Source organism: Orbicella faveolata, unplaced genomic scaffold, assembly GCF_042242905.1.
Source record: "Orbicella faveolata isolate gen_17 unplaced genomic scaffold, um_ofav_v1 contig_47, whole genome shotgun sequence".
In the NCBI taxonomy this organism is placed as follows: domain Eukaryota; kingdom Metazoa; phylum Cnidaria; class Anthozoa; order Scleractinia; family Merulinidae; genus Orbicella; species Orbicella faveolata.
Window position 1 is genome coordinate 6,944,452 of NW_028301577.1, and position 19,363 is coordinate 6,963,814.

Here is a 19,363-nt window from a genome sequence, read left to right on the forward strand (position 1 = left end):
TCTATTGTTAGTCAAATTAAGTCGGTCTGTTAGAAGTCCGTTTGTCGGTTTCGTTTCCGTCATGGATAAGTCGTTTGTAAGGCGCCGGTAGTTGCTGACATCTGCTAAGTGGCCTTTGTTCTACGTTAGTGTACCAGCTTTCCAGAGTCAGTCGTTGAAAATAGTTTGTACTGTAGGTTAAGCACTGAGCAGAGTCCCAGTCAATGTTGTGGTTTGTCAGTTTTTCATTTCATTTCATTTCATTTATGATTTCATTTTATTTTGATGATGTACAGCAATGTGATTGTTGGTATCACCATTTCTCGGGGCTCGTTTGTGTTCAGTCAGTCTCGTGTTAAGGTTTCTGCCAGTCTCACCAATGTAGGAAGCCTAGCAGTCGGAGCATTTGATCTTGTAAACTGCTCCCTGTCTGTTGTTAGGTTCGTCCCTGTCTTTCACTTTGGTCAGTAAGTGTCGTAACGTAGTTGTAGGTTTGTGGGCTACACGGATGTTGTAGGGCTGTAGGATCCGTGAGATGAGATGGAGATGGTCTCAGAAGTACCCTTAATGTACCCTTAATGTAAGGTATAGTCACTGTAGTAACAGGTGTAGGGTTTGTTAACACTCATTCACTGGATAGCGTTATCCATCTGTTGAGGTCCGAAACTAACTAGACCAAGCCATCAAAAACAGACAATACAGTCTAAAACTTCATTTCACACAATGAAATGTTTAACTGTCTCCATTTTACAAAGGGTCAACAAAGGACCAAAATTCACAAAAGCGCAGTTTAGCTCGCTCAGTCAGACGCGCTCGTCCTTCCGGCTTTTGAGCGACAGAAGTTTACAAGTTCAAACCTATGTCATTATCGAGTACAAACGCTCAGCTTTTCTACGATAGCAATCCAAAAACAAGGAATCTTCTCAGAAATGCAAGTAATAAAAGTTTCTTCCAGTACTTCTGGCGTTACAAATACAAATTATATGACTATGCCTCATCTAAAAAATGTTATAAATAATTATCGGAAATCGGTTTTCTGGAACCTTAATATCTCACCAAAACATTGCAGAAAAAAAAATATATTGTGAGGTCACGTATTATATTTTTGTTACCGGGGAAGGGGGTTGGGGGGGGGGGGGGGGGAGGGGAGAAGAAGTTTACAACGGCCTACCAAGCTAATCTGAAGCCTTAAGTGACACCAAGTCACAAAAGACATACCGTAAATCTTCGAATTAGCGCCCGGTGCGCTTATTTCAAATTTAGGAGAAACTGGGGGACGCTTCTTCGATGAGGGCGCTTAATCGAGGCGGGGCGCTTATTTAATTTTTCCAAATGTAGCCTGACATGATCATCTGCGCGTAAACAACAACATAAGCTGTTTATCGACACAAAAAGCTGATCTTTATGATCCTAAAGTTTAAATCGCGGCACCGTTAGTACGTAACGTGTTCAACGTCTTCACTTAGCGCGTTCACAAATTGAAACAATGTACAAATCTAATACTACACGACGAAAACTATACATCCTTTGTTGTCTCATTACTCGTCCACAAAATGGGGGGAGGGTAGGAGGCGCTTATTCGAGGAGGGGCGCCTATTTTAAATTTTGACCGATAGGAGGGGCGCTTATTCGAAGGGGGCGCTTCTTCGAGGGGGGCGCTAATTCGAGGATTTACGGTAGGTAACAAGTACCTCAGCTAATATGATAACGCTCATCTGCTATTTAATTTTGGAATAAACAGACAATCAGTTTTGAAACCTCTCTGCTGATAAATTCTAAGCAAAAAAAGTAAGAGTACATTCGTATTTCCTTTGCACGAATGTTAAATTACACGAACCAACAAATACAGCATGAAAGATCATATATCACCACACGCGTATTACACAATTTGGTTTGTTGACAATTAAGACTTTTTGTTCGCCATAGAAATGTGACGCCATACTTTTAAAAGACCAGATAAACACATTGTTCGTGAATTTCAAACACTAACGACAATTGAATCATCTACTTCAATATGTATACCTTCCTATCTCTATAACTAGTCACGAGAATACTTCCGTCTGGTGCTGTGGTTATTCCAATAGGTCCTCTTAAAACAGCGGTACTTTTACCAGTAAAGCGATCGTCTAAAGAAAATTGCTGAACCCGGTCGTTTCCGTAATCACATACAAGAAGATTATTGGAACTGTCTACATGCATGAGGTACGGCTGATCAAATTGTCCGTCTTGATTCCCTTGTTTCCCAAACTTGTACAAAAAAGTTCCTGACTGATTAAAAGCTTTAACGCAGTGATTGTCTTTATCCGAAACGAAAAAGATGTTTTTGAAAGGAATGTAGCCAACTGGATGGTTGAGTTTCTCTGGACCACTGTCTCCAAATATGGAATGAGTTTCACCCTCTTTGGATATCACCTGTATCCGATTATTGCTGAACTCGGCTACAACAATGTGTCCTTCATCATCCGAACAAACATCAAATGGATTCTGAAACTCTCTTTTTCCTGCACCACTTTTTCCAAAGCTTTTCACAACAGTTCCTGTCTTGATGTTCAAGTGTTTTATTTTATGATTCCCGAAATTTGCAATAAGAATCTCGTTGTTGTTCAAAACAGAAACGCCGCCTGGGAACTGTAATTGTCCAGAATTTGTGCCTCAGCCACCAGTTTTCCCTAAACAGTTGCCTTCTTTATCGAAAACGAAAACACAATGTCCAAGTTGATCTGTAACAACCATGTTACGTTCTATATTAAAAGCGATTCCAAATAACCCTTGAGGAGTGTCTCCTTGGAAGAATTTTAAGTCCAAGTTACCGACTACAACAAGCTCACGTTCTTTCACCTGCGTAGTAAAAGGACAGGTCAGAAGTTTATCACCATTGATCTTCATTTCAATGCTGTAAGCGCCCGGCACTATCGGAGTAAACTTCACTTGAAGATTGCCGTCTTCTTTCTCGCTAACAATCACATTGGTGACATCTTTAGCGGGTTCTATCAGAACTTCAACTTGATCTTTAAGGTCAGCCTGGGTACTCGTCTTCCCTTCAGATGTTTTGGGGCATAACGTAAACTCTGCTTCTACACCAGCCTGAAAACTTTGATCTAGTCCTTCAAGCCTTGATCGATTTGCGTCGGCCTTAATGTCCACAGTCTCAATAAAACCCAGTTGCAAGCCTTCTTCACGGGTAGCCGCGGAAAACTTGACGAATGATGTCTCGCCGTGTTTTGGAACTTCAGTAACACGAAGCACTTCAAATCTCTGCTTCAAAGTTTTCTTGTTCCTCATGATATCCGAGCTTGAGCTTGTCTCTATCAAATTATTAGCAAACTCAACCGCTTGGTTCATTTGTTTGACCAGAGACTGTGCTTCCTGTATGGCGGAGTTAATTTTCTTTAGTTTTGTCACGCGTGTCTTCTCGAGTGAGATAATCGCGTCTCGCTCGCGCACACGGATTTCTGCGATCATCTGGTCTGCAGCTTGCGAGACTCCGCGTTTTGCAGTTGCGACATTCCTTTCCAGCTCAGAAGCCGTTCCTTCAAATTGTCGAATCACTTCGCTAAGCTGCCTTATCTTTTACTCGATCATTTCAGTGCCTGACATGATGTCGGGTTTCTCGTCACGAGCTGCTGTCGAGCAAAACAATTTCGTGGTTTCGGTGATCCGTAACTATGCAAATTTGGCACACACAAGCTTCACACGAGAAGCAGAAGAATCGGGTGACTTCCTTCTCGTGAAACTCCTGCGAGCAAAACGGTTGTCGCTTCAATAAGGCTTCGTAATCTTCTGCTTTAAACTCATTGACTGGTGTAACTCTGTGCCCTTCGAAAGATTCCTTAAGCATTTCATGTGCGTTGAAACAGTCTGGGCACATAAATCGTCCACAGTCAAAGCAATAGTACATCTGAGGGCTGTTCTTCCTACACTGGGAACAAGTAATGCTGCTTCCCTCGCCACTCCGTCGGACGGCAAGCAGACCCAACAGACTGTTGTGGAAAAAACTGCTCGGCAATCTGTAGAAGTTATTTCCTTCGGGTAAATCGATTTGCGCCTGACACTCTGGGCATCTGAACTTCCCTTGTCTGTGGCTCGCTCTTGCATGATTCGCCAGACACTCAAGGCAAAATGTGTGAAGACATGAGATAGTCTTGGGTTTGTTGTAGATATCGAGGCAAAACGAGCAAGTAAGATGCTTCTTGAGGTTTTTCAAAAGGGATTCCATCGCGACGCGTCGCTCAGTTGACTCTCAGTTGCGAAACAATTATATCAGATTACGAGAAATCAGAATTGATCAACGTCTCGACTGTCTCAGTATAACCAATCAAGACTGTCAACAAAGGACCCTTTACTGTTGATCTGATGCGTGTAATATGATAAATAAATGCACGATTTTTGGCTTTGTTGTGTTTTGAAGGTCACGCTATGTTAATCTCGAAAATTAAAATCACGTGAATCTAATCAGGTTTTCACGTGATTCATCGCGAAAAGGCTGTCATATCATTAGGAAAATTTTAATATACAATTTAACAGGTAGCGCATAAATGCTTCTGAGGATGGTGAGCGAAAGTAGAAGCTTTTTCCTTTTTGTGCCGACTTAACCATCAGTAAATTCAAAATAGCTTTAGTCTGACCCTCGTCTGGGCATTTGCAAATTCTAAATATAGAGGTTCCAGTAAAGGCTATTTTAATCCCGCATTGCGCCACTATTTTTGGCGTAGTCCCGTAATCTATTGTAACTCAACTCAGAATGTTTATCCCGATCTCGCCTGGTTAGAGTTACAGTTCTCCGCGTAACCTTGGCAACGTGTGATTTTCTACTTTCATCCCGCATGCAGCCGTCAATTGTAAAATTATCCCGCATACCCCCTGTCAAAAAGGGCAAATTCCCGCTCCCGCAGTACATCTGGTACTTTTATCCCGCATCCCGCCAAACCTTTATTCCACCCCTACTTATTTCTCAGAGGACAGGTGACACTCAACGCACGAACTTCTCTGTGGCGACTTTAATCAATTTCTTCTACGAAATCTTCATCGACGCACAGCAAGGATAAGATCGTGTAATTTTGTCAACGTGTTATCAGCTATGACAGTGTTATTTACACTAAGAATACTTAGAAACAGTGCTACACCGACTGAGAATCGAGAATGACTGACCACTTCCTTGGGGACGCAAATTCTAACTTCACAAAACCGCGCATATCACGGCAGAAGTAGAGTTTCTACGACGTCTGAAACTAACTAGAGCAAGCCATCAAAAACAGACCATACAGTCTAAAACTTCAACAACAAAGGACCAAATTTGACGAAAGCGCAGTTTAGCTCGCTCAGTCAGACTCACTTGTCATTCCGGCTTTCGCTTTTGAGCAACAAAAGTTTAAAAGTTTAAAACTATGTCATTATCGAGTACAAAATCTCAGTTTTTCTATGATAATAACCTAACAACAACGAATCTTCTCAGAATTACAAGTAAGAACAGCTTCTTTCAGTGTTTCTGGCACAACAAATACAAATTATATAACTATGCCTCAGCTAAAGACAGTCAAAAATGTTACACTTAAATTATCAGAAACTGAATTTCTTAAAAACTTAATATGTCACCAAAACATTGAAGTATAAATGTCCATTGTGAGGTCACGTGGTATATTTTTTTACCGGGAATGGGGAGGGGAAGAGGAAGACTACAGCGGCCTACCAAGCTAATATGGAGTCTTATGTGACACCAAGTATCAAAAACGAGAGGTAACAAGTAACTCAGCTCTTATGACAACGTCCATTGCTATAGACCCTTTTCATAAATGGCTGCCAATTATAAATTCTTTTGTAAGTATTAAAATTAGCCCGACTAACCTCGTTTTTGAGTTGATAATTCAAAAGAATTTTTACTCCCAAACGAGTTTAGTGAGGCTAATTTAAATGCATACAAAAGAATTTTAAATTGGCAGCCATTTATGAAAAGGGTCTATTTAATTTTAGACTCAACAGACAATCAGTCTTGAAACTCCCTGCTAACAAATTCTTAGAAGAAAAGTAAGAATAAATACGTATTACCTTTGCACGAATGCTAAATTACACGAACCAACATATACAGCATGAAAGATCATATCTAAACACACGCGTATTACACCATTTGGTCTGTTGACAATTACTGGTAAGACTTTTGCTCACCTTGTAATGCAGGTTAGGGTTACGTCGCCAGAGAAACATGACGTCATATTTTTAAAAGACCAAATAAACACATTGTTCGTGAATTTCAAATACTAACGACAATTGAAACATTTACTTCAATATGTACACTTTCTTTTCTTTATAACTAGTCACGAGAATACTTCCGTCCGGTGCTGTTGTTATTCCAACAGGATCTGGTAAAACAGCGTGACTTTTGCCTGTGAAACGACCGTCTAAAGAAAATTGCTGAACTCGGTTGTTTCCGGAATCACATACAAGAAGATTATTGGAACTGTCTACATGCATGAAGTACGGGTAAATGAATTGTCCGTCTTGATTCCCTTGTATCCCAAACTTGAACAAAAAAGTTCCTGACTGATTAAACGCTTTAACGCAGTGATTGCCTTTATCCGAAACGAAAAAGATGTTTTTCAAAGGAATGCAGCTAACTGGACGGTCGAGTTTCTCCGGACCACTGTCTCCAAATATAGAACGAGTTTCTCCCTCTTTGGATATCACCTGTATCCTATTATTCTCGTACTCGGCTACAACAATGCGTCCTTCATCATCCAGACAAACATCAATTGGATTCTGAAACTCTCCTTTTCCTGTACCACTCTTTCCAAAGCTCTTCACAACTCCTGTCTTGATGTTCAAGTGTTGTATTCTATGATTCCCGTGGTCTGCAATTAGAATCTCGTTGTTGTTCAAAAAAGAAACGCCTTTTGGGAACTGAAATTGTCCAGTTTTTGTGCCTCGGCCACCAGTTTTCCTTAAACAGTTGCCTTCGTTATCGAAAACGTAAACACAGTGCCTACGTTGATCTGTGACAATCATATTGCCTTCCATATTAACAGCGATTCCATATAACCCTTGGGGAGTGTCTCCTTGAAAGAATTTTAAGTCCAAGTTATCCACTACAACAAGCTCACGTTCTTTCACCTGCGTAGTAAAAGGACAGGTCGGAAGTTTATCGCCATTGATCTTCACTTCAATGTTGTAAGCACCTGGTACTATTGGAGTAAACTTCACTTGAAGATTACCGTCTTTTTTCTCACTAACAATCACATTGGAGACATCTTTAGCGGGTTCTATCACAACTTCAACTTGATCTTTAAGGTTAGCCTGGTTACTCGTCTTCCCTTCAGATGTTTTGGGGTATAACGTAAACTCTGCTTCTACACCAGCCTGAAGAGTTTGATCCAGCCCTTCAAGCCTTGATCGATTTGCGTCGACCTTAATGTCCACAGTCTCAATAAAACCCAGTTTCAAGCCTTCTACAGGGGAAGCCGACGAAAACTTGACAAATGATGTCTCGCCGTGTTTTGGAACTTCAGTAAAACCAAGCTCTTCAAATCTCTGCCTCAAAGTTTTCTTGTTCCTCATGATATCCGAGCTTGAGCTTCTCTGTGTCAAATTATTAGCAAACTCAACCGCTTGCTTCATTTGTTTGACCAGGGACTGTGCTTCCTGTATAGCGGAGTTAAATCTCTCGATTCTTGTCACGCGTGTCGTCTCGAGTGAGATAATCGCCTCTCGCTCGCGCTCACGAATTTCTGCGATCATTTGGTCTGCAGCTTGCGAGACTCCGCGTTTAGCAGTTACGACATTCCTTTCCAGCTCAGAAACCGCTTCTTCAAATCGTCGAATCACCTCACCAAGCTGCCTTATCTTTTCCTCGATCATTTCAGCGCCTGACAAGATGTCGGGTTTCTCGTCACGAGCTGCTTTGTCGAGCAAAACGATTTCGTGGTTTCGGTGATCCGTGACTATGCAAATTTGGCACACACAAGCTTCACACGAGAAGCAGAAGAATCGGGTGACTTCCTTCTCGTGAAACTCCTGCGAGCAAAATGGTTGTCGCTTCAATAAGGCTTCGTAATCTTCTGCTTTAAACTCATTGACTGGTGTAACTCTGTGCCCTTCGAAAGATTCCTTAAGCATTTCATGTGCGTTGAAACAGTCTGGGCACATAAATCGTCCACAGTCAAAGCAATAGTACATCTGAGGGCTGTTCTTCCTACACTGGGAACAAGTAATGCTGTTTCCCTCGCCACTCCGTCGGACGGCAAGCAGACCCAACAGGCTGTTGTGGAAAAAACTGCTCTGCAATCTGTCGAAGTCATTTCCTTCAGGTAAATCGATTTGCGCCTGACACTCTGGGCATCTGAATTTCCCTTCTCTGTGGCTCGCTCTTGCATGATTCGCCAGACACTCAAGGCAAAATGTGTGAAGGCATGAGATAGTCTTGGGTTTGTTGTAGATATCGAGACAAATCGAGCAAGTAAGATGCTTCTGCAGGTTTTTCAAAAGGGATTCCATCGCGACGCGTCGCTCGGTTGACTCTCAGTTGCGAAACAATTATTACAGATTCCGAGAAATCAGAATTGATCAACGTCACGACTGTGTCAGTAGAACCAATCAAATTTGAGACTGTTAACAAAGGACCCTTCACGGTGTCATATGATAAAATTCAGCACGACTGCTGGGTTTGTTGTGTTTTGAAAGTCACGATATGCTAATCGTTTAAATTACAATCAAGTAAATCTTATCAGGTTTGTTCTAATTCATCACGAATAGGCTGTCATATCATTAGAAAATCTGAAATTAACGATGCAATAGGTAGCGCACAAATCTCTCTGAGGATGGTAAGCAAAATTTGATGTTTTTTCTATGCCGACTTTAATCCTCCCACCAGCGAGTTGAAAATGGCTCTTGTCTGACCCTCGTCTGGGCCTTTGGAAATTGACGTTTTTATCAAGAAGCTAAATATTGAGGTTGCATTGTAAGCTACTTCAGTTCCGCGACCCGCCACAATTTTCGGTGCAATCCCGCAATCTAGCACAATTTGGAATGTTTATCCCGATCCCGCCTGGTTAGAGTTGCAGTTCTCCGCGTAATGTCCGTGACGTGTGATTTTCGTTTTTTCATCCCGTATCCCGCCGTCAATTTGAAAACCCGCATCCTCCCTGTCAAACAGGGCAAATTCTGCTCCCGTAGTAGTATTTTTATCCCGCATCCCGCTATTAAAATTTCTGTCGTTTCGCATCACGCCTCCATTTTTTCTCTCTTTCCGCATCCCGCCAAACGTATGTTGGACCCTCTATGTTATATCGAGGTTCGTTAAATTGAGGTTCTGCCACATGCGTTTACCTGTAACTTTGGCCGCTTCGTTATATAAAGGTTCGTTAAATTGACATTCCACTGTAGCAACAAAACGACCCGTCAAATGCTGCCGTCTCTTCATACTATTTTTTGATATACGTACAACTTGGCGGAAATATAAAACGGAACCAACCTCATCTACTCTAACAGCTGACCCCTGTTCATCAGAGAGTACGACATCCCTCCAGCTTGTGATAAAGACAGCTGTAAGATATTGTAGGACTGGAGAAAGGTCCTGTGTAAAAATAGGGAAATAAGGAAATCAAAGGGTACCTCAGTTTTAGTCTCAAAACAAACATTTCTCTTTGCTGACTGTCACACAATTCTATTGATGTTAGTTGGTTATTTTGCTCACAGATGAACTCAATTTCACTCTAGTTTTCCACAGACAAACTAGCACAATCTACCCATGGGCAAAATAGCCGTTCAGACTTTTTAACTGAAATAATAGCAAATTCTCTTCAGTTGATAAAAGTAACGTAGATAACACCAGTAACCCAGAGCAAATCCCTTGCAAAGGCATGATTTTTCTAGCTGAAAAAAACTTCCTCGTGAACAAAATTCTACATAATAGTATCATTCCCAAAAATACAGGAAATCTAAATTTCATTACAAGTAGATGCTGGATCTTCAGTGAAGTTAAAATGCGCCTTAAACATGATTAGAACTATAAAAGATTAATTAGGTAAACTAACTGGATGCTTGGCCACAAGTGATTGAAATGCCTCATCATCTATACTGCCACATTGCAGGATCATGTTACTGGACTCTTTGACACACACTTTGAGGGCTGCAAACACCACATCTTCAGCTAGCCTAAAAAGGATTATCAAAATCAAAGAGTTTTAAGAGGGTCCACAATAGGGTTCTCAGTTCCCGCTTTCCCGCCCATTTTTTCCTGTTAATCCCGCCATCCCGCCCTTCTTTACTTGGGAATCCCGATCCCGCCCACTTTTCAATAACGTTTTTCCGTTAATTATTAATTTGTTAAATAATAATTAAGGCAGAAACTTTACAAAAATAAACATTACAGAAAAGATCATGAAAGGCCTATCTGTATGCAATGGGTAGCAGATAAATAACCAGAAATGATTGTTACGTTTCCTTCTTTAAACGTTTCACTGTTTTGGTTTGTTCTTTTTCGAGAGAGATTGTTCACTCCCATATTCCTAGTCCTGGTTTTTTTGAAGACAATCAGCTGAGTATTTGAAGATGTGTGTTAGTTCGTGCGTCTGACATTCGATAGGGTGCTAGCTCAATGGGCCCTAATCCTGTTCTTATGTATCGTGTTTCTTATTTAGACAGGAAGATTTGGTCCGTATTATCTCCATCCATCGAGTTGTACAAACATGCACCGTCAAATTGTCGGGAAAAAAAAGAAAAAATGTTAATTGAGTATTTTTGCAGAACATTAGCCTCCTATTGAACCGAACAGCACGGCCGAATGTAGACACTCTCCCTAGCAGGAAGTTCGTTTCCCTGTCGTTTTCCGAAAAGAAATCGTGCAGAGAATTTCATCTTGTAAAATAAATTATTGCGTAAACAGTCGCCACAGAAAAAGTCCCACTCTCGCCTGATGGTCTGTCCCAAAGCCCATGTCGGGAGGAAGAGAGACCCTGGGAATGAGCTAAGGCTGGTTTTGACAGAGCAAGTCTCACGTGCCGTCCACGTGCAAAGAATTTGAAACCAGAAATATAAATAATATTTTCATATTAATTCCTCTTTTTGCTCTTTGAGGAAAGCATACCCGTTGACACTAACTTTACGTGCGATTCAAACAAAAGGTATTTTAAATAATATGCATCTATTTACACATTACACATAAACGTCTATTGTTAACCACTTCTGTTGACGAGACCACTTCAGAACGATCATAACAGTCACAGCATAAAGCAGAGGGCATGAAGGTCATGCCTGATCAGACCAGACACACCGGGAATACATCACAATACCTACAGGGCCTACAAGGTCTAAAAAGTCAAATGCAGCCAAGGTTTAAAAAATAAACACTCCTGACAGTTTCTTTTAAAGCTTTGAGCGTCCTCACTTTCCTTGAAACCTGTGCTCGGAACTTTTCTTTCCGAAGGAAGGCATTCCCGCTTGCACCCTTTTCATAATAAATGGCGACGCAATTTATAATGTCGCATACTTCGTTTCCCGGTTCGTTCGGTAAATTACTGTCACCGCTATCCGGCGTGGCCATACTGGCCACAACAATCCACTTAGCGCTCGTAAAAAGGTCGAAAGACGTCAAAGACTAAAAACCCTAGAAAAGATCAGGACTGAGAACACTGAGGTCAAGAATACAGAAGCAAATGTCGGAAATGGACAAATGACATTTATGTCAGAGGCCAACACAAAAGATCACAATAGGACTCAAAGACCTCATACGGTCTGATACTAACGTAAGGTAAGCAATAATGGATACGTTTGACAGGACCTGACTGGGTACAGAGCCGTTGCTATTCATTACTTGAAACCTGACACAGCTATACGCACAAAAGATTTATTTCCGCCAGCTTGCGGTTTTTGTGCTGGCCAACTTATGATGAAGTCACGATGGAATTCAAATCCCATATCCCGCTCTGTTTCCCTTGACAATCTCGCATCCCAGCCCTATAAAAACACGGAATCCGCTCCCACACGCAATTGAAATTCCCGCTTCCTGCCCCTGTTTTCAGCTGAAATCCCGAATATCACCGTGAAAAAAAGCCAAATCCCGCCTCCCGCCAAACCTATTGGGAACCCTCTTTTAAACTTTGCAAATCAAATGAGGTCCAACAAGCCCACAACTACTTTTTTTTTTAACTCCAGTCAGATTATATCTTTTTGCGGTCATCTTGGAATTTGTGAAACAGAAAATGTTGAATGTTTAAGTCCACACAAAAATGATCACAATGTTAACAACTTGTTTTCTTATAATCTGTACTGTGTGGAGTCTTTTGGATGGATACACACAGGCCACCTTCAAGCCTGCAAGTGTAAATCTCCCTTTGGTAGCTAGTTTTCCACAAAAGATGCTTCTGATTTTGTGTCAATCCAATGATATTTCCCCAGTGTGTATATAGGTACTCTAGTTTTCCTTATCCTTTTTCGGTATAATCCACAGCTCTAAATTTCTGTTCAGTCTTCAAGAGTGGATTTCAGCTGAAACACCCTACAGCAAATATCTTTGTCTTCGATTATAATAAAGTAATACATCAGAACATTCTATCATTTGTAACACTTACCTTTCTTTTACAGTCACTCCAGGATCGACACTCAATATGTCCTCAGCTAAATTAGTGAGTAACAAATCCAGCAATGGCCCCATGTTGGGAGTGGATTCCCCTTCAGACAGTAGAAGCATCAGTAGAGTACTCCTTTCCACTGCATTGGGATAAAACACTTCCAGGCCAGCTTTTAACACGTTGCAGACCTCCAGCTGCACTTCAGCTCCAACAGTACCAATTGCTGTGTTTATCAGTTTCCACAGAAGTAGCCTTGTGTCCTTAACAGCACTGTCATCTAGTTTGGCCCAGCCAGCACTTGCTTGCCTCATAAGAGTTTGCAGTGCAACTAGCATGGCTATTGTTACATCATGCTGGCCTTCGCTTATGGCAGTATTTAGTACATTGCAGATGAGGCTCAGTAATGGGTTATAAGAATCAGTCGAGTCATGCAGTGGAATGTCAGAATCGTTTTCTATCAAAGCCACCCGTATCTTAGCATCCAGTCGTCGGCAGAGGAATGTAATGTGGTGGGCTAAGGATGATGAAGCTTCCGCTGGGTCAAGCAGATCTTGCACAGTTTTAGCTGCAAGAATAGTAAGTACAATAAGAAAAGGAAAAATACATTTGATAACCTGTAACATGTCACCATCCTAAAGCTGCAGACTAATTACATGTATGTATGAATGGACATTTTCCTAAGCCAGCATTTGAAAGGATAGCATACTTGTACCTGTCCAGAAAATGTTCTCAAAAACATATGCTTTTTGAGTTATTTTTTTGTAAAAAAAATACCTCTTAGTCGGCGCGTCGGGTATGTTATGGACGGGTCAATGGGTGAGTGAGTGAGTGAGTGAGTGAGTGAGAGATGTATGTATGTCACACCAATCAGATTGGATCTACTATGAACAGCCAATCAAATTTCTTGTTGTAAAGGTAAATGGTACGTGAGAAACACAAGGTAAGTATAAACACAAGGACTTTGGTAATTGAAAAATAAAGAGTGACGTGTATGTTGTCGGTTTGTGATTTTTAGTCCGGTTTGGAGGAGAGTGTGACGGTTACATACGTACATTGGGCTGTTTTAGAGTGCATAATTTTCAGTGAAATGGTGGCTAGTTATGAACGAGATGAGTCTTGAGTTTTGAAGCAGTTCATGAGTAGTAGGCAAATGGCACGAGATATTTTTATTTTTAATTACAAAGGGTAACTTGATACTTTTGTTTTTCACAAGGAGTTAATTCAATTAGAGGTCACGAATCGTCGCTTTTAGTTCTTAGGACATGTTTTAGAGGAGACGAGACTATTTAGATTTGAAGCAGCTCTAACGTTTACAATGTTAAGTGTAACGATAGTTTTGTAACGATTGTACAGGTACAGGTAACGATTACAGATTGTACAGGTACAGGTAACGTTACAGGTAACGATTGTTTTGTTCTTATTGCATGCAAATATGACGAGATATTTTTATTTTTTTAGTTACAATGGGTAATTTGACACTCTTGTTTTTCACAAGGTAGTCAATTCAATTAGAGCTGACGAATCGTCGCCACTTGTTCCCACGAGATGTTTGCTATTTTTAGTTACAAATGGTAACTCGACACTTTTGTTTTTCATATGGGAGTAAATTCAATTAGAGCTTACAAGTTATCGGCTATTGTTCCCAGGATATTAAACAAAAAAGAAGCTTTCCTTTCTAGAGTGTTTTTACGTCTCTGCAGTAGCAGTTTAATATTTTTATTTGATGAGCATTTTATGACATTCTTTTCAGTCCGATATTTTTAAAGGTAAAAAGTATGAAAACTGTTCAAATGTTCTTTGAAGACTGTGTGGCACCAAGTTAAAGTGCAATTTAATTAAATCAGACTTTCAACGTGTCAGAGAGGTCTTCTTCTCTTTCTTTAAATTTTCGGTGAAGTAGTGTTGTTACGTTGTGTTGTGTAAAAAGAGTAAACTTACTACTTGTATAAAATGCGAAAAGTTCTCTTAATCTTGAGTATTTTTGAGCAAAAATTCCTCTTGGGGGCTGGAAGGGCTCCCGAGGGGGTACTCCCAGAAAAATTGGTCGGGGGTGTGCGGCCCGCTTCCCAAAACCCTTACTCTATTTATGACCAAAATCTGCGATATTCCTTACCCTATTTATGACCTGACCAAAAATTCGAAACCCTATTTACGACCTGACCCTCAAATCAAAACCCTGTTTCAGAACTGCGTTATAATTAGCTCCCTAGTTCAAACCAATGTTAAATTACCGTAAACGTATAAATTTGTGAAGGGCTTTTGTTGATTTTCTTTTCGATAATGATGAAAAAGTGGCTTCTTCTTAAAGCATACCCATATCAAGGCTAGAGTGCAAAAACCGTCCCCTATTTATGACCAAAATGGCCAAAATCAGCTAAAATCGATACCCTATTTATGACCAAAACGGCTGAAAAACCATACCCTTCGGGGCCGCACAGACCTATATAGCCCATATAAGGGAGTTCCCCCCCCCGGGGGGGGGGAAGGGCTACGTGATCGGTGAGTGAGGGAGTTATGCATGTGCGCGTGTCAGACCAATCACAGTGTGGGTTGTATCAAAGAACGAATAAAATTGCCTGTTAGAAAATAAGTTGGTCTCTACATTAATCTGGAGACATGTCAGATTACTGTAGTTTGTTCAGTCAAACATTTTATGGCTTACTATTTAGTTATCTTACCATTACCGATGTAACATCTTATGTACATCATAAACTCCCAGTTTCTTTCTTGCTGTACATCGCAACCAAAAAAACTTGTCAAATCAACCAAATCATTACTGTAAACAGTTCCATGAATGTGCCTATCTCCGAGACTTATAGTTCACAAAAAAAATAACTCTTGCACGCCTTGCGTGCCTATGTTTTGTTCTTGTTGGGTGGGAGAGGTTGAAAGCAATTTTCGTTTTGTCATTATAGTGGAAAATATATATCTCAATTTAATAAAACATTTTTTTTATGAAAAGACAAATATTTAAGACAAAGCATTTGATAACCTGACTAACAACCATTTGGGGTTTGGAATCTGAGGAAACAATATAAGTCATCAATGACTACAGTCTGTTTGTTCATAAATTAACAGAAACAATCAGTCAGTTTGTCTACAAAATACAACTACAAAATTACTACAATAGTGGCTTGAAGATACGAATTTTATTTTCTCATATTAAAAACAATTTATTATACCACTTGAAAATAAAATTCATATTTCCATGCAACATAATCTCTATGTCTTGCAGATTAAACAGGGAATTCCTCACAGAGGGTTTCAATAAGGGCCGCGTGCAAGGTAAATTGGCCAGCAGTGAGAATGATTTACACTTCTTGGTTTGACCATCTAGTCAGAAAATTGTTATAATTAATAAAAAAGTTCAGTTACAAAGTTAACCTTTTTCCTGGCCTTCTAGCTGAAAAGGTTAGTAAAACCTGATTCCTAACCTGAACATTGAGACCTTGGAGGAGTTCTAAGCTGCTGAGACACCTGACTGCAAGATGGATGTCCACCATGCACCCATTCACCCATCTGACTGTTACCATAACTCCATAGTCGGCCATTAACAGAGTCCTGGCAAACACCTGTGATAATGTAATAATTTAAACAACACTTTTGAAATACAAGTTTTCAAAACTGGTGGTCACTGGTCAGGTGGCAAATATTTTTTTCTAAAGATTACTATTCAACTCTGAGAAACAACCCTGTTTGAAATTACAAAAGTGAGAGATCTGTCACAAAGCTCTACAAAACTCAATGTTGCATCTTTGTTTTAAAATGTGTAATACATATTCTACTGCTACAAAATTTGGGTATTATACAGTCACTTGATATCTAAACCAAACTCAGTTTTCTGCTATGGCCCATGGAAAAGTGTGTAGTGAATTGTCTGTTTACACTCTACATGTGTTTCGATCCAGACTTGCCTCACTAAATTTCAAACAATCTCAATTTCCAGGTTTTTAGTCTGCAAAGTCCTGTTTGTAATTCTGTTTATCAATATTTAACAACTCTTTCACAAGCGTGTTGGAGATGAGATGATAGCTAGCCAAGGAGGGCATAGCACCAAGTTGACTTTAATCATCTCACATCCATTACCGGTAATATCCCCAAAATATAGAAAACTAAATAAATAAAATAAAAATAAAAACTCACCAGGGTCTGGCAAACCAAGATTGGTTACTGAAAGGGTGGTTAATTAGCACTTAATGACTAGCCCCAAGGGAAACAGTGAGTTTTGTTTCCCCAAGACCCTCAATGTTGAGGTTGAGGGGAAACAAAACTCACTGCTTCCCATGGGACCAGACATTAATTGTTTTGTCATACCTCCCAACTTAAAAATAGAACAAAACTGCAAAGAAATCCTTTGCTTGAAGCCAGCTGGCTCACAAATTTGCCACAGTTTCAAGGAGCACAACCTGATCACGTGTGAGTCTAAAGTTCAAGTTGTTGTTTCCCTAGGGAGTTAGTGAGTTTTGTTCACCCTAGTTTTGACCCACAACACGTGACACATTCTCCTCCAATCGGAAAACGTATTTGAGTTGGGCGGTATAACAACAAAAATTATTTTCCACCTGATAAGTCACTATCCAGTGGAAAAGTGTTAACAAAAGCTATCTCTTTATCAACTGGATAGTGATATATCAGAGTCTACTGGATAGTACTACCTGCCTGTTGAACAACTGGGACCCAAGGATTAAAATGGTAGCTAAGAAACAAAGTGACTTACTCAGGCCTGGAATAACTAGATCTTGCCACTTGGGTGTGGCTGAGTTGACAACATTTTCATGCTTCACAGAAGAACCATCCAGGATTGAAAAACAATAATTCACTGGACCTGTAGGAAGTGATGTTAAACACAAACTTATGTATACTAAGAATCCCCTTGGCAATGTAATATTCTAGTGTACAAACTAAACCTTGCCAGTGATACTTATAAGATTGAGCAACCCAGTTTTGATGGAAAGTTTCTCTGGTCAAGGCAAGCTATAACTGGTCTGATTTTAAATGGTGACTCCCTTACTTTTAATATCAATAAAGTTGGTGTGCACAGTTTTCCTAAGGTTAGTGCAACAGGCAGCTTAATGTGGTTATACATGTACCTTGAAAAAAAAACTTAAACTTAAAAATTTAAGTTTGTAGGTGAAACCCTCCTGAGCAGTGCTTTTACGTCAGCTGTGCTGTTTGCATTTCAACATCTGACAAGAAGTTTCAGAGGAGTTTGTTTTTGTTTTTGTTATGCATCTGGACACATTTTAACATGAAATGGTTACTTGCCTTGGGCACTCTCTCTACCCTGACGTAAACAAAATACACCACTTTAGTTTAGGGGGTGGTGTGCTTCAAGTTTCACAGCTACAAGCTTGTGTAGGATAGTTATCATTCTATTTAAACCCTTTGGTGCTCGAAAAGTTAAAGCTAGGAGAGGTGATTCCTCTAGAAGCCATTTATCATTAGCCACTCCTGTTTGCGACAAATACATGTATGCGGATTTCTAGTTTTGTGAGAAGAAGAGTCTGTGTCATTAGAGGTGTTCGTAGACAAATGCAATTAAGATACAATTTATTTATTATAAGAAGATTTGATAAACAGAATGTGTCATACTTCTGTGTCCCCTGAGTGATAGCAGGATGGGTCCAGAAGGATTTGCAAGCTGTGGTACCACAATGATTAACATGTCACCACTGATAAACATGGCTGACTGCTTGAGAGCACTCATTGTCAATCCACAACTAACTATCTCTGAAATACAATACAAATGTTTTGTATCATTTATTGGCTTGATTCATCATTATTCATAAATTGTTCAGACGACTGTTTGCAAACTAATCACTCGTCCTTACTTTGAAAAAATGCACTTAAGGTTAGTGGATTTTTTCATTTCAGTATCTGCATTTTCATATAAATTAAATGTGTAGTCAATGATATATTACATCACTGTACTTCTTTTTGTACTTCATAATACTGGATGTGACTGACTGACTGGCTGACTGGCTGACTGGCTGACTGGCTGGCCAACTGGCTGACTAGCTGACTGGCTGACTGACTGACTGATTGATTGATTGATTGATTGATTGATTGATTGATTGATTGATTGATTGATTGATTGACTGATTGATTGATTGACTGATTGTTTGACTGATTGTTTGATTGTTTGACTGACTGACTGACTTCAGGACTGACTGACTGACTGACTGACTGACTGACTGACTGACCAAACTTACCATCTGCATCTTTCTGAGGAGTAGGAGTTGTAGGTGAACGTCTGACTGGTAATGGAGATGACAAAGAAGACAGTGGTTCCTCTCTCCTCATCACAACAACTGCATCACTACAGGAAGAGGCAAAAACTTCAAGCTCATCCTCACTTGATTCTAGTTTGAATTCTTGTAAACACAAATCCAGTTTTCTATTCTCTTGATCAGTTTGCTCTGATGTTTTCGTAGTCCAAAGCCAATACAAGTGAACCCCATCACTTAGAAACTGTATGGTCTTGTGTTGCAGAGAGGGTTGTACTCTATCAACCTCTGGCTTAATTGCATCCTTCAGCTTGACTGTTCGTATTATCTAATGAAACAAGAAAAGCAATATAATTACAAAACTATCACAAGGGGTCACCCAGGAAGTCGTCTTCAATATTTAACAATCAGATTATTAAGCTCAAATTTTCTATCACATGATAGTTCAAGAGGGTACAGCCTGAATCAACTGTCACACAGAAATTGAGAATGAATAATTATTTTAATTGTTTTAGTATAAATCTACAAGTTGTTCAAAACTTTATCTAAATCCTCTTTACAGACACTTCGAAAATGCAAAGAAGAGGCTCCTTTGTTTGTGAA

The 19,363-nt window shown here is 40.0% G+C and overlaps 2 protein-coding genes and 1 pseudogene across 2 annotated transcripts in view; all 3 read right to left on the bottom strand.

Moving 5' to 3' along the window:
• Nucleotides 1-19,363, bottom strand: part of LOC110051865 (putative E3 ubiquitin-protein ligase HECTD4) — a 60,256-nt gene that overhangs the window by 37,736 nt on the left and 3,157 nt on the right. Inside the window, exons 4-10 of the mRNA XM_089280559.1 lie at nucleotides 18,746-19,088; nucleotides 18,126-18,263; nucleotides 17,251-17,358; nucleotides 15,968-16,105; nucleotides 12,534-13,098; nucleotides 9,999-10,119; nucleotides 9,437-9,538 (exon numbers count right to left, since the gene is read on the bottom strand). Of these exons, the coding sequence (XP_089136685.1) occupies nucleotides 9,437-9,538; nucleotides 9,999-10,119; nucleotides 12,534-13,098; nucleotides 15,968-16,105; nucleotides 17,251-17,358; nucleotides 18,126-18,263; nucleotides 18,746-19,088 (1,515 nt within the window). The remainder of the gene's footprint in view (nucleotides 1-9,436; nucleotides 9,539-9,998; nucleotides 10,120-12,533; nucleotides 13,099-15,967; nucleotides 16,106-17,250; nucleotides 17,359-18,125; nucleotides 18,264-18,745; nucleotides 19,089-19,363) is intronic.
• On the bottom strand, nucleotides 1,824-4,322 carry LOC149096950 (E3 ubiquitin-protein ligase TRIM45-like; annotated as a pseudogene).
• Nucleotides 4,962-9,427, bottom strand: LOC110042762 (E3 ubiquitin-protein ligase TRIM45-like). The gene has a single exon (XM_020748132.2). The coding sequence runs from the start codon at nucleotides 8,458-8,460 to the stop codon at nucleotides 6,250-6,252; it is 2,211 nt and encodes a 736-aa protein (XP_020603791.2). The 5' UTR covers nucleotides 8,461-9,427; the 3' UTR covers nucleotides 4,962-6,249.

What these genes read in the sequence shown, in the direction of transcription:
- LOC110042762 (XM_020748132.2), bottom strand. Translation starts at nt 8,460, where the DNA reads ATGGAATCCCTTTTGAAAAACCTGCAGAAGCATCTTACTTGCTCGATT.